The 15,474-nt window shown below is 39.9% G+C and overlaps 1 protein-coding gene across 2 annotated transcripts; it reads left to right on the top strand.

Moving 5' to 3' along the window:
• The first annotated feature begins 2,973 nt into the window (after window positions 1–2,973).
• On the top strand, window positions 2,974–14,234 carry LOC144532928 (opioid growth factor receptor-like protein 1). 2 transcript variants are annotated; one of them, XM_078273924.1, is made up of 7 exons: window positions 2,974–3,292; window positions 5,084–5,170; window positions 5,956–6,034; window positions 6,313–6,391; window positions 8,720–8,786; window positions 10,126–10,271; window positions 13,418–14,234. In XM_078273924.1, exons 1-7 carry the CDS (start codon window positions 3,113–3,115, stop codon window positions 13,965–13,967), a joined length of 1,188 nt encoding a protein of 395 aa, XP_078130050.1. In that variant the 5' UTR covers window positions 2,974–3,112; the 3' UTR covers window positions 13,968–14,234. The 2 variants fall into 2 exon arrangements, with proteins under 2 accessions (XP_078130050.1, XP_078130051.1); XM_078273925.1 differs by having other exon boundaries at window positions 3,213–3,303.
• The last annotated feature ends 1,240 nt before the right edge of the window (window positions 14,235–15,474 follow it).

Genomic DNA, 15,474 nt, shown 5'->3' with positions numbered 1-15,474 from the left:
AAGTAGCCAACAGTGCTTCTATAACAAAATGGAACAAGCGCAAGTGTGACCCATGTCATTATAGTGGGGAATCCCCATTTCTTTATACAAACTATTCAATTAAATCACCCTGTAATGCTAGGAATGTTTACACATGGCCTCAATCAATATAATATTGTAAGTTAAGTGAATTGAGCGATAAGACACCGCTGTTCAGTTGAAACCGTAATGTAAAAATAAAACATAGTATGGAGTGTTCAAAACGAGAACCTTCACATTTTGCCTTTGTTCCTGGAGTGACATTGATAATGTTAGGGAGGAGGCGCTTAACCTCCTCATGGTCCTGATGCTGCTGTTACTGAGACTCAGTATAGGGAGTGATTAATGCCACAAAACAACAAGCTGGGGAGAAGCAAGGTATCTGTCAGGAACATTGTGGACTATAAAATAACAACAAATAGTATCAGCGCCTTCGGGAGAACAATATAGAACTAAGCAAAGAAGCATTTCAATTAAATACGTTCTAGCTAGCTATTTTACCCTGCAAAAGGGAAAGGCAGTAATTCCCAGAGTATAGAACTGAGATGTATAATATTGTAAAAAAAAAAATTAAATGTATAATATTTTTAAATAAATAAGTATATAAATAGTTTGAAACACCTAAATCCAAGGGAAGGGAACAGGGAAAGTTCCTGTTCTAGAGATGCTTTACTTTTGCTGTTGTATTTTATTAGGCTATGTGTGTTATTTAAAGACATTAAATGTTGAAATTGCTCCTCTTCTTCAATGTCTCTGTCTTTTATATCATAATGAAGTGTCATTGAAATGAAATGAGTTTAAGGACATATTTTGTTTGAGATGGAACCATTGATTTTGAGTTTAATTATTCTTATTTTTATCTTTTGCATGTTGTAGTAAGGTAAGGTAAGGTTTATAGAAAGGTATCATATTTGGAGCCTAGACATTTGTTAAATGTTCCAGAATTCAAATTTTCAAAAAGTGTCCCAATTTAACAATACTCAGCCTATACATTAATTCTTGGAAAGCAAAATTATGATTGTGAAATATGATATAGGCCTACATGAATACATTTTATCTACTTTGAAAAACATCTGAAGTTCAAATCCCACAGTCATACTGTATGGCTGATGAGCTTGAACTAGCTTGGCCAAAAATGATGGAATGGTGCTGAACAACATCAGAGTGTAAATGCAATTGAGACAAGAAGACACCAACGTCAGCGGCTTTAAATAGAGTCAGTCACTACAAAACATGGCTGCATTTAGTGATGACAGCATGCTGTTTAAAGCCATAGTAATTTCTGTCTCCCCCATGAGGAATTCAGTATTGTTGTAATGACAACAATACTGTTGTTGCACTATAGCTTTTAAAGCCCATGTTGCAGGGTTTATTTTCTAATGAATTTGCTACCCAACAACATCAAATACAATGGATATCACAAAACGGAATAAAATACGAAAAAGTAGTACTATTTTACAGCGGTTTGCAATGATTCTCTTTTCCCCCACAATGCATTACATTACATCACGTTGGGGAGACGACAGACGAAAGCCCCGTCTCTGTTCACTGTTTGTGGTCTCGGTCTGTGCCACTGGTGTTGCAAAATATAGCTTTTGGTCTCGACCGAGTCCATGTGTCTTTATTATGTGTATAATAATATTGGAGGGAAAGTGAAACACAGCTTGGACGGGGATGCTGTTCGGCTTTTCACAAGTTTAGACAGTTAGCTACGCCGACGTTTGCTAACGTTAGCGCAACAGCGTTAGCCTATTCTATTCTATATCTATATGCCTTCTATTTCTAGATCTAGCTAGATTACCAGTACTTATCTGAACTAACGACATGATCACTGTCGCTAGATATAAAGAAAACCTTGAATTCACTGACTAAAACACCTCTTCCTCATCCCAGTCAGTCACCATAGTTCTAGTACTAGGCTGTGGCATGTCTCCCCAACGTGACGTCATCATCGAATTGCGTTAAAAAACCCAATAATACCAAAAATGACAAAAACTGGCCTTTAATACTATTTGGAGACATTTTTAACAATGATATACATATGTTAAGTGCTTTATGTACCCATTAATCAACAGTGGTGGTTAACCTGCAACATGGGCTTTAAGGTGCCCTGCCACACGTATTTCATTACTTTGTGGTAATGTCTGAAGTTCTACCATGGACTCTGTAACATTTTTTGTGGAACAAATGCCTTGGTTACCTTGTTTCAAGCCATTCTAGCGTGGTATAGAAAGCCTGCAGAAAAATGTGTGCTAGTTCTCATTAATATTCAACGAGCTAAGCTGCTTGACTCTGACTGGCTAACAGCTAGCCAATGAGAGCCTGGCTATCAGCATCCTTTACCCAGCGCAACTGGGCGAGCTCATGAATAGTAATGAGCTTAGGCACACAACGTCAGACTGACCAGCTTTTGTAATTGGCCTGATTTCTCTGCTTATTTCTTTTCAGTGGCTAGAGCTGACAGAGGAGGTAGCAGTTCATTTTCACATTCATGACACAAACACATATGGAGCTAACATTTAAAAAGAAATACAAGTAAAAACGGTTTTGTGTGGCAGGGCACCATTAATGTTAACAATCAATCTAAGCTATGGCTGTAACAATAAACTGTTTGTTTATTTAGTTACTTGATCATGGTTATATACAATCACTGTCAATTCTGTTTGTTGCACTAAATGCTTGCTCTCGGGGAAATTGTTGGAATTGTTGGGTCTTTGTAAATTATAGTGTGGTCTAGACCTAGGCCTTTTCTGTAAAGTGTCTTGAGATAACTCTTGTTATGATTTGATACTATAAATAAAATTGAATTGGATTTGATATTTGTAGCAACCATACTTCTTTAGTTCAGAATTCATGGTTTGTAGCTTTAAGACCTCCTCCCGCTGCTTTGTGGCACTAATCACCCCTCATACAGAAACACACATCATCGTTCCTGATCTGGAATTTCCCCTTTTTCTGCCATTTAAAAGCTTCGCTGAGGGCAATGTGAACCCAGCGCGCTTCAAACAGAAATACGAGGTTGTGGACAAGACTATGTAGTATTTAGTGCAAAGAAGAGGACAATAGAAGAGAGCAGGTGTTGCATGTTTTTTAAATGGGAAATCTGTTGGGCAGCTGGCGTTTCAAGGAGCCGAGCACCGTTGAGGAATGCGACTCGACGTGGGGGTCGGACTCCGAGAGCGACGAGCCGGCGGTGGCTGAAGATGACAGCGGCATCTCCGACTCTGTCAGCCCGGTGGAGAGCGACCGGTCCGCTGGAGATACGTCCCCGCAGGTACAGTGAAGGTTTGTTATAGTGACACAATGGGGGGGCATAACCGCGACACAGTGCCGTAACGTGTGTGCCACCGGCAGCGTACATTATTGACAAGGCCAGGACACAGAAAGGGCAAACGAGTACTGCCGCGACACTAACCCTATGCTGCTGTCCTGTTGAGGCGAGCATACAGCTATCGCCAAACGTCATTCAAAAATATGTCAGTTTTATGCAACCTGCTTGGTTATATGCAAATATATGCACTCACACGATGTGAACCTTACTAACTACTTACATTGTGGCATGTAATGCACCAAGCAGCACAACACTGTTACTGCCACTTTTGCCAAGGTACACACTACAAGTGATGGGTGGCAACGAGCAGTTGACCAAGTTGTCAAATTTGAGATGAACTGACAGATTGCTGCAAGATGGGTTATAATCTTAACGAATTTGAAAAAGTATTCAATTTTATTTTATATAGCCTACTGTGTGATGCTGTATGCCATCAGCACAATGGGATGATGATGATATCTCCAACTAGGTAGTTTTGACTACCTACTGTACACATCATTTATTTTTACTTAATTATCAAAGATAGTTGGTTATTCCCAATATTGCTTTTCCTATTGCAGTTACACTGTCTGCCCACTGGTTTATAAAGGAAACAAAATACCTTTATTAGAGTCTCATGGTTATGGTCCCTGTACCCTGAATTATAAGAACATTTGACAGGGTGGTTGTTGGTTAGGGTTAGTTACTTCACACTGTTTCAGAATATTAAAACCAGCGGGTTGAGAAACTGTGTTTGGGACTGTTAAAACCAGCGGGTTGAGAAACTGTAATTCACCAAATCACCCTTGGTTAGATATTGTTTTAATCAGACTTCTCATCATTTTTGCCACGATAACTCAAAATCTAATTTATCTGAAGGGCATTTCTCAAATGTTAGGATGCAGTTTGCAGATTGTAATGTAATTTCATGATCCGCTTAAAATCACAAAAGCCAAAAACATGGCTATAAAAAGACGGTTGTAGAAAGGAAAAGTCACACAGTACAGTACATGGCTATTGTCGTAAGTATTGAGTGAAGATTTGAATCAATAATAACTGAGTTTTGGTACCGTTGAAAGTTGGGGTGGGAAAATTTTTATTTATTTTTTTTCCCAATGATTTACCTAAATATTTTCTGTTTATTCGGTACTGCTGACGGCGACTACATCATATCCGTTCCCAGCAAAACAGAGCGAAAGCAGAAAATCCATATTATGTACTTCTTTACAAATGCAATACATCTAAGACTGACTGACATGTGATGTGCATTATTTACTATAATACTATCAAATCGCAATACTTCTACATTCGCAAACAAATTGAATAGGCACCCATGTATCGTGAAATAATGGAATCGGGGCAAAAGCATATTGTCCCAGCCCAAGTTAATAGACTGTCCAGTATATGGTACAGATAGATATAGTTAGATATAACAGGATTAGTGCCAGTGTAACACTGCAAGCCTTTATGACCAGTGGCAGTTAGCATGACCCAGATTTAATTTGGGAATCAGATCTAGTTCCTAGCATCCTTCTGTAGTGACTGCACAGCAGCGCTGATGTAAATTGTCCTCCTTCGCAAAAGAAAGAAAGAAATGGATGGTGACAGCCCTCGACTTCAAAAGCAAAGTCAGTGCTTTTCATTCAGCTCAATGGTCGATGTTACAACACGGGACGTTTTGATTTCAGATCTGCATTTGAACTGAGTCTCTTTTTTTCCTTTTTCTTCTTTTCTTTCTCTCGTTCCTTCTCTCAGCTGACAGAATCTCCAGAGTCTGTTCCAAAGATGAAGAGGAGTTTCTACGCTGCCAGGGACCTCTACAAATACCGGCATAGCTACCCGGTACGTGAACACACACACACACACACACACACACACACACACACACACACACACACACACACACACACACACAGGGCCACATGTGTAAAAGGTATTTGAGTTCTGAGTTTAACTTTAACTTTGAACTCTGCAATAGATCCGCCATAGGTCTGCCAGTGCCTACGTTGGTATGTTTGCTTATTGTGATGTAAATTGTTGGAGCATCTTGAAATGCTTCATATCCCTAAAAATCGTTCTCTAAGGGTTAAAGTCAGAATTTCAATTCAATTTTATTTATAGTGTCAAACTGGAGTTATCTCAGGACACTCTACAGATAGAGTAGGTCTAGACCACACTCTATAATTTACAAAGACCCAACAATTTCCCCCAAGAGCAAGCATTTGGTGGAATGTGGCGAGCAAAAACTTCCTTTTTACTGGCAGAACAGTCGGATAGACACTGACTCTTGGTGGGCGACCATCTGCCGCTGCCATTTGGGACACAGAGACACTGATACAGATATACAGAAATACAGAGATACAGATATAATTATTCATTCATAATAATTATAGCAGTTGGTATGATGAACAGTGGCAGTGGCAATTATAGTACCAAAAGGATAAAAGAACTATGACTAAAACTAATAGTAGTAGCAGTGAAGGGCGTAGAGCAGGACCACGGCAGCAGCTGCAACCACGATCCAGGTGGCACACCAATCCAAGAATTCTGACATTAAAAAAACCAACAAGAAAACAACCCAGAATTCTACACCCAGTGTGATCTCTTGGTTCTGTGTGTGTTTGTAGAACTACAGAAAGTCCCGGCAACCCAACGAGTATCGTAACCTGCGCTTCTACCTGAACAAGATCCCTCTAGTACCTGATGGTGAGATCATACATATATACACACACACACACACACTCACACACACTGCACGCAGATCTCATGCCACTGTGGAGAGAAGAAACGTTGGCTTTGGGCTTAGTGAGTTTTATTTGGCTAAAGGTCATGTTTAACTGGGAAAGACCAACAGATTAGTGGACTGATCCAATGTTTGAATACGTTTATACACACACACACACACACACACACACACACACACACACACACACACACACACAAAAGAAAGAAATGGCAGCTAATAAGCCCCTGTCTCTTCTCAGGTATCTATATAGAGGAGATTCTGACTAAGTGGAGAGGCGACTATGACAAACTGGAGCACAATCACACCTACATTCAGTGGTGAGACCAGATTTCATCCGTCTATATTCATTTCCATTTACCTTATATGTAATTGCACAAACTCCTCTGAAGTGACTGGATTATTAATCGCATGGTATAACACCACAGTAACTGACTGTCCAGTTGTTACATAAATGTCACTAGAAATAAAGTGAGGATTTCATCAGCTGTACTTCCTGAATGTAAAATGTTTTAGAATTGGAATACACCTTAAGTGTGATTTACGGTTGTGCGGAGGTTCCACGCAGCGCTTTCGCCGTAGCCTACGTAAGTGGCCTGATGTTTATACTTGTGCGTTTTGTGTGTGCGTCGAGCCAGCATGTGTGTATGTGTAGGGGAGTGAGGGAGAAGTGAGAGAGTGACAGTGATTAGCTTCCGAAACGAGTAGCGACTCTAGAGTCATAGTGAGAGAAACAAAGTGTCTCCCCTGTTCTTTCTGACCACGGTGGGAAATCTGTAGCAGGAAAAGTCTCTCTCCTTGATTTCAAGTTGTTTAGATGTTGTTTAGTTCTTGGAGAAGTAGAACCAGGAAATGAGTCGGGGGGGGGGGAATGCAACGCTACCAAGCAAAGGCCGAGCGATGTGCGTCACCACGATGTGTAGTTACATTTTTCGAGAGGTGCATGTCAGGCTAGGGCGTAGGTTTGTGTCTCCACATACCTACGTACGTAGCAACTAGGGGTGGTACGGTTCACAAAATCCACGGTTCGGTTCGTCCTGGTGTAGCTCTTTGAAAACCAGTGGGTGATAAGCATTTGGGATCAGCAGCTGTTCTCGGTGGGAAGTTCTGCGGCGCAGGACACCATCTTGGTCCACGTGGATCTTTAACCACTGTTTTAGGGGACACAAAGAATACAGCCAAAATTGTACTTGTATAGGATATTTGTGTTTGTGAAACTCCAATAAGTAGGCTGGCAAGGCCATATTATTAACTTCAAACATCAGATGAAGTGATTCTGTTCTCTAATATAGATGATGCTGAACTGAGAACTGAGCTCCCTACCAAGCTAGCTAGCTAGCTAACTAGCCAGCTAGCCACTTAATTAGTAAAATGTAACAGGTCAATGTTCCATTCATACACTCTCGTCACTGCATAGAAAAGCACATCGCTCTTGCCAGATAAGTGACAACATTGTTCGGCCATTTTCTGTAACCAGTGTAGCATGAAAGCATGGTGTGTGGAATTAGCAAGCTAGCTAACTAACTATCCAACAAGCTATTGAACAAGCTACCAAATAAGCTATCGGTTATAATTTTTTCTGCCATGACTAATTTATGAATGATTCAGCATCATTTGTATTGGAGAAAAGAATCACTTCATCCGATGTTTAGAATGAATAAAATAGCCTTGCCAGCCTACTTACTGGAGTTTCATAGCTGACGTTAAGGCCTCTTTACAGCCGCCGTTCCCGACCTGTCACGTGTCAATGTGACGTCAAAATGACGTGGATCACGCTGGCGCACCAGGATTTAAAGGTTGCGCACCACTCTATTTTTATCAGCGGTGCACAACAAAGCGGAAACAGGAAGCATGGACAAGTTCGAGGGCAACCGGATGCCAGGACTCTCAGAGTGACTGCAAGCCTCTCTTGTAAACTTACTGGGTTAAGAGGAGTTCTTTTATGGTGAAAAAGAGGCTTGATCTGACCAAGTAGTGTCATCGAATCGAAACATTGACGTCAATGCCGTTGCCAGTTCTGCCATTGTTTACCTTTTTGTTCTTCTTCTAGTCCGTAGAAAGTTGGTAGCCTTTCCTCTTTAGCGACACCTCTGTTCAGGAGAATACTGCAACTTGTGTCGCAATCACCACGCGTGAGTTTAAACAGTTACGCCGCTCCCATGACGTCACACTGTCGTGCGACAAGTCAGAAGCAGCAAGTCTACTGAACGCGACTCGCCTACTAACCCTACTATTGGGAAACTGGGAAAGCAGGCAGTGGACCAAACCACTGGTGGTCAATGGAGGGGGGGCTCAAGATGTTTCTAAATTGAAAACACAATTTTTTGGCCTGTTTGTATTGTTTTACTACGTACACAATTATTTTAATTATATATTATTACATTATTTACAATACACAGCGTTACTTTTAATTATATATTATTTTATTCATATTTATTTTATTATGATTATATTTTTAGGTAGGTCCAGTTTTTTTGGGCTTGTGAGTGGAGCAAATACCTGGTCGTACAGTAGTGGACCTGTAAAATAGTGGTACTAACTTTCTATTTTACGCTGACAACAGTAGAAAATGGTGAAGAACAGTTGTGTGTTTTCATCATTTTCATTTGATCTTGTGTTTTTTTTTTTATTCCTTGTCTTTGTGGCAGGCTGTTTCCGTTAAGAGAACAAGGGCTCAACTTCTACGCACATGAACTGACTCAGGACGAGATCAAAGTAAGACACACAAGTACACATAATATATACATATTATCATATACATATAGACCCGGGAGTGGCCTGATGAATGTCTGATTTATTTTTGTACTTCCTGATTGCAAGTGTTTGCCATGGTTGAGTGATAGAGTACATCTTCCATTCAAGCAATAAATTGAAAACATGAGGGATATTTTTACATTTGAAATGACAGCGTGCTGTAAGTTGTTGCACTTAAGAACATTGGTGCGTTCCCTGTATGAAGCAATTACACAAGTCGCTCAAATGGGCCAAAACATTATTATGCCTACTTTGAGAATGCTAACAACACTGGAATGTTTGTATCCCACATGCTAAAAGGTAGTTTTTTTCTGAAATTAATTATTTTAATCCCATTTTTAATGAGTGCAAATGTGTCTCTGATAGGGATGTAACGATGCATTGTTTTTCTATTCATTTAGTTATTTTGATGGGTTTTAAAAATCTAATTAAATAAAAAAATATATATATTACATTTTTTGCTATTTAAGATAAAATACAATTTCAGTTGCACTTTTTATAAGAGGACACATCTGTTGTTTTCCACAGTTTATAAAGGAATATCTTTCAGTCGCAGCTCAAAACCTGAAAAAAATTGTACCGTGAACTTTAAATTATGAATCGTATTGAATCGTGACTTGAATGTATTATTATTATTATTATTATTATTATTATTACTACTACATCCCTAGTCTCTGACCAAATTCAGATGTGGTGAGACAATAGTGTCTTTACGTGTAGATTGTATGTCTTTCTGCTCCATCTGATCACCTAAAATGCATGTCAATTAGGGCTGTAACGATTGTCAATTTATTTTTTAAATAATCGCGGTTTCCTTGTTTAACCGCAATTATTTGCTAAAATTAGCTAAGTTCTTAAGGGGTGTCACTGATAATTGTTTTTTTAAATATGCCAAATTGTAATTATATAAGTGATTATTGGTCTGACTATATATATTTTTTTATTATGATTTCAAATGTTAGTTGTTGGCACTTGACCCTATACACGTTCATAGCAACAAAAATCACAAGGTGGGACACAGTTAGACATTTTGTTATGATAATATAGAGGCGTAGTTTACTTCATAGGCTGTGTATTTGTGTTATTACATTATCTGGGTCACATGATATAACCACATGGGATTCACTCAAAACTTTAATTTGTTTAAATAAAATGAATAAATAAATATATTTGTTAATTTGCCTGAAAGAGACAGTTTAATCGTACAGCAAAATCTGGAATTGTTACAGCTCTAATGTTAATGCCAAACAGAAAGGTGGTGTCCCGCTGGTCTCTGATCTGCTGTGTTTGATCCCGTCAGGAATTCCAAAGCACTCGGGAAGCTAAGCGCAGATTCCTGGCGGCCTATTCCCTGATGTTGGACTTCTACGGCATCAAACTGCTGGATAAGAGTGGTAATGTTGTCCGGGCTCCCAACTGGCAGGAGCGTTTCCAGCACCTAAATGAGTGAGCACACACACACACACACACACACACACACACACACACTTTCCAGCGTGATATCACCAGCGTTCCAAGTGATATCTAACATTATTCCAGCATTTGTCTTATAAAAAAAAATGTAACTATAATAGTAAAAAGAGGAATACATAATGTTAAATCATATGTTACACCAAACATTCAACCAAATACTGCACATTCGTTAAATTGCGGCCTTTACCAATTACCTAATCGCATTCTTTTAAGTCGTGATTTTGATTTGAAAACGATTAATCGCTCAACCCTAACACACACACACACACACACACACACACACATACAAGCCAGAATTTGTGTGAACTTATGGCTCGGTTGCCACTTAATGCTTTTTTGCCCTTTAGCAAGGTGGCCAAATGTGAAACAAGATGTTTTCAGTCAACAAACAGATGGTTAAAGGATCCTTTAAAGGGTGTTTTTCTTTTTCTTTCCCCAAAGGTTTCATGGTCTGAGAGTAGTCATTTATTGTAGTTTTCTTGCCGAAGAACCACCTGAATGCCACACATTAGGGTGTGCACTTTTAATACAAGTATGTTTTTTTTTTTTCTTCTTCTTCTCCTCAGCGCTACTACTATAACCTCCTCAAGTCACAAACCACCTCGAAAACCTTAGCATCTGATACAAATTGTCGCTATTACCCACACCTAATGAAAACCAACACATTCTACACCATTAAGCAGCTGCTCAGTACGATTGTATTCCCTTCTCTTGCTTTTAATGTCCCATCAAATGTTCGCAACAGCTTTTGCATCTGGTACACTGGTTTCTAGATGGCTCTTCAGTGTTCCCACAGGTTGAGAATTGACTTGTGGTGGTGGGTGTCGCAGGAAGTGTCGGCGCGGCGCGTGATGGCTTGGTTTTATAATAAACTAGTCAAGCGAAGGATTATGGAATTTTATTTTTAAAACAGTGACTACATTACATTAACCCAGGAATCTTCAACAGGGGGTCCGGGACCCCTAAGGGGTCCTCAGAGTCAATGCAGGGGGGCCTCACAATTTTTGTTAATTTTTGAAAGTTTTTAAAAAAATGAAACAAACATATTATTAGCAAATATAAATCCCCCCTGATGATAGGCGTACTGGCCTATTGGTAAGGTAGTCACTAAGATAGCCATCCACAGACAGTTCATTAATTAATAGTGCTGTGGCCGGTCAGCTCAGTTGGTAGAGCGGGCGCAAATGCAGAGGTTTATTCCTCGACACAGAAGGTCCTGTGATGGTTTTCCTGCATGTCTTCCCCCCTCTCTTTCCCCTTTCATATCTCTCACATGTATGTTTTAACATTAAAACATGATTTATAAAACCATGCCAACAATGATTAGGCTAGTTTAATAGCTTAGTATTCCTTGCAAAAAGATTACGTATAAAGGCTTTAGGCCGCCTACATGTTATTGTAGGCCCAGTTGCATGCAACTTCATGTTATACAATATATGTAGTGGGGTAGGGGGTGGGGGGGTCCCTGTTCCATCTCTCTTTCAGTTAAGGGGTCCTTGGCTTAAAAAAGTGTTGAAGACCCCTGCATTAACCGATAATTTAGAAGGAATAACTTTTTACATATTCAACAAATTAGACTTAACGATGATACAGATAAAATTATTGCGACACTATTCTGCATCTGACACAATTTCAGGGTAGTTTTTAGGGCTGCACGATATGAGGAAAATATGGCATAACATTGTTGAATATTGCGATAATGATATAACTTACAATTTGCCAAATGTTAACCGTTCAGCAGATAAAATACCAGATTACCTGGAGCCCAAATGTTATATGTATACTAAGGCTATCTGAAGTCATAGGCATAATTTGCAAGTGCAACCCACCCCAAAAACCTATTATAATTTCCTGTACATAAATAAAGACATTTGCACCATAAATTGATGCAGAAAAGACACAAATTATTGCAGAAAAAATCACCAGAACTAAATAACTAAATGCAGAAAATTAGGTTTGATGCCCAAAATTTCAATTTTGCTCCAAAGTGGAGATCTAACCCAAAGTTACGCCCTTGCCTGAAGTAAATTATTGTTCATTTTGTTTGTTAGATCATTGTTCGTTTTTTGAAGTGTTTTAATCTGTTTTGGGGATCCTAAACATGTTTTGAACATGTCCTGTTGCATTAATTAAGATCATCAACATCTGAGCAGATTGCTGTCATTCAAACAACTCTCTTTTACAGCCAATAGGGGCTATAGGGCTTGAGGCAGCTGGTCTGTGTGCGCTGTAAAAAAAATACACAGTTGATTGGAAAGAAATGCAATTCGGATTTTATCTACCTGGGCAGGTCTTAATCTACCCGGGCGGGGCACCCAAGTAGAACCTATGTATGGGAAACACTGGCTCTTGGGCTAAACAACCACCAGAAACAAACTTCTTCAAAATGAGGCTGCTGTATGTAAGATATATAGGTTTAGTCTTTTGCTTACATTTTTTTAGTTTTTTCAAATTTAAGCCATTTGACTAGTACCAATACTTGGAACAAAGTAGCAAGTAGCAAGACACTGAACCCCAAATGGCTCCCGATGCTGCGCCTCGGAGCGTAAATTGTGTGAATGTTTCTCTGAGGAGCAGGTGGCACCTTGTACGGCAGCCTCGGCCACAGTGTGTGAATGTGTGTGAATGGTGAATGGTTCCTGTACTATGTTAAAGCGCTTTGAGTAGTCGTTAGGAATAGAAAAGCACTATATAATACAGTCCATTTCCATTTTGCCCCTCCCATTCTGTGCCCCCAGGTGTGGGACAACTGACAATCACTTATCGATCGGAGTATCTCTCAATAAACGCACGTCATTTGGGCAAAATGTCACATTCGTAGAAGTAATGCATATCTTAATTCAATTGCAATACTACATATATACATTTCATATCCATTTCAGGAATATATAGTGACTTCTAGTACAAGTACTAAAAACAATTTGGTCTTATTTTTGTTCAGAAGCATATTAGTGTCATTTTGTCATTTCTTTCGTCATGCATTTAAAAAAGCTTTTTTCGAAACTACGGCGTTTTCCACTCAGTTTTTTTTTATGCGCAAATTGAAAATGAGCACACAAACAGGTGGATTGACAAGTCATAGTAAAACATTTTCATCTCCTGCTTTGTTCTTTTCAAAGGTCCCAGCACAACTACCTGCGCATCACCCGCATCCTGAAGTCCCTGGGCGAGCTGGGCTACGAGGCCTTCAAGGCCCCGCTGGTCCGTCTGTTCCTGGAGGAGTCGCTGTGCCGCAACACCCTTCCCAACATGCAGCACAGCGTCCTTGAGTACTTTGTCTACACCATCCGCCTGCCGGCCACACGCAGACGCCTGCTCCGCTACGCCCGCCAGCACTACAGGCCTGCCCACGCCTTCCTCTGGGGCCCGCCGCCCAAACGGCGAGGGGGTGGTGTCGGAGGTAGCGGAGGCACTGGGAGTAGTGGGATCAGAGCACCTGCTCCAACACCAGAGCAACACAGGAGGGGGGAGGAGAGCACCAGCTTCCCATCTGCAAGTAGCGGGGTTATTGTGTCTTCCCATGATGCCATGCTGTACCCGGACCTGGCTGCAGGAGCGCCAAAGGGCCGCATAGGACTCGCTTTGAATACGGCTGGACTGGAGGGAGCGCTGATGATGGCGGGAGGGAGAGGAGAGAGGAACGAGTACAATGAGATTGTTCCTTTGTAGGGGGATGGGCTTTGATTGTTTTCTGCTTTCTGGCAATCGGTGCAGTTGTAAAGTAAAACGAAAATCATTGTTCCAGAACTTTATTCTTAGCAGAAGCTTCTGGACGCTGAAGCTTAGGGGCAAGACTAGGGATGTAACGATTCAACTCACTCAACTCAGGATTCGATTCATGATACGATTTTCTCCAGGGTTTTTTTATAACCAAATGAGCTGCAAAAAAATGACCGAAAAATATTCCTTTATTTCTATAAACTGTGTAAAACAACAGATGTGTCCTTTTATCAAAAGTGCAACTGAAATTGAATTTTATCTTAAATTACAAAAATGTACTACAAAATGAATAATTAGATTTCTAAAACAAATCCCACCATCAAAATAACGAAATAAATAGAGAAAAAGATCTCTTCAAATAAATTGACTAAGACGACGTAGTGACGTCTCGAGTCAAACAAGTGGAATCAAAAGTAGATCACGCCCTAGGCCGTTTTAGAAAGTTGCATCGCGATTCATTTTTTATCCCAACTGGTTGTAATCTAAACACATTTTATATCGTTTTTTTAACCGGTTTACGATGCATCGTTACATCCCTAGTCAAGTAATAGTAATAGTAAAACACGTTCATAGAGTCTGACAAATGTGTCATTAGAATCAATTCAGGTTAAGGGCTTACCATAAACAGCTATGATGATGTTATTTCTTGGCTGATAAAGGTGTTTTAACTGTACTGAATATGGGACGGGGTTTTTGCGGCGGTGGGAGGTCACATGCTGAGCCAAGCTTAACAAACTCGCCTTGGGCCAAATCCCTAACCCATCTTAACCACTAGACCCAAGCGTGTCGTGCGTTGCAAGGCTTTTTCCTCATCAGGGCTATTATTACGAAACCACTCAGAATGTTTTGGTGTGGAGCTGTGGCAGAGGACGGATGTGGTTACTGATACTGAAGACTATTTTTAGAACCAAAGGTGCTGATGGGCATGTTGGTCTTGCAATGGGTTTTTTTTTGGGGAACAAAAGTCCCGTCTACTCCTCAAATATTGTAGCTGGAGCTCCACTGCAAAAAAAACAAAACAAAAAAACTGGACTGAGCTCACTTTGTACAGGTGCTGTATAGTGAAAAATATAATGTGAAGAGGGAGATCAGGGAGACTTCTTTTCTTCTTTTTTTTTATTATTCCAAATCCTGTGAAAAGGACATAAGGGACACAAAAGAGAAAAAGAGTGAAAAAGGGCAAAGGTGAGCTAAATAGTCATAGCAATACTTTGAAACTAATCGGTACATTGACTTGAAATCCTCACTTTAGTGTTGATAATAGCAGGCACAATTTAATATTTATCTGCTCTGCAAGTGTGTACAGGTTGAAGGTATAGATATATAGAGAGAATCAGTACCAATAGGTTACAATAGGCTGTTTCAAGGCAAAGGGAGCATTGTTGATAAAAATATCTTTTTCAAACGGAAGGCTACTCTGACACAGTGAACAGTCTCTTTCTTCACTCAGTTTTTA

This window comes from Sander vitreus, chromosome 17 (genome assembly GCF_031162955.1).
Source record: "Sander vitreus isolate 19-12246 chromosome 17, sanVit1, whole genome shotgun sequence".
Taxonomy (NCBI): domain Eukaryota; kingdom Metazoa; phylum Chordata; class Actinopteri; order Perciformes; family Percidae; genus Sander; species Sander vitreus.
Note: the sequence above shows the minus strand (reverse complement) of the source record. Positions and strands in the feature narration are given on the sequence as shown.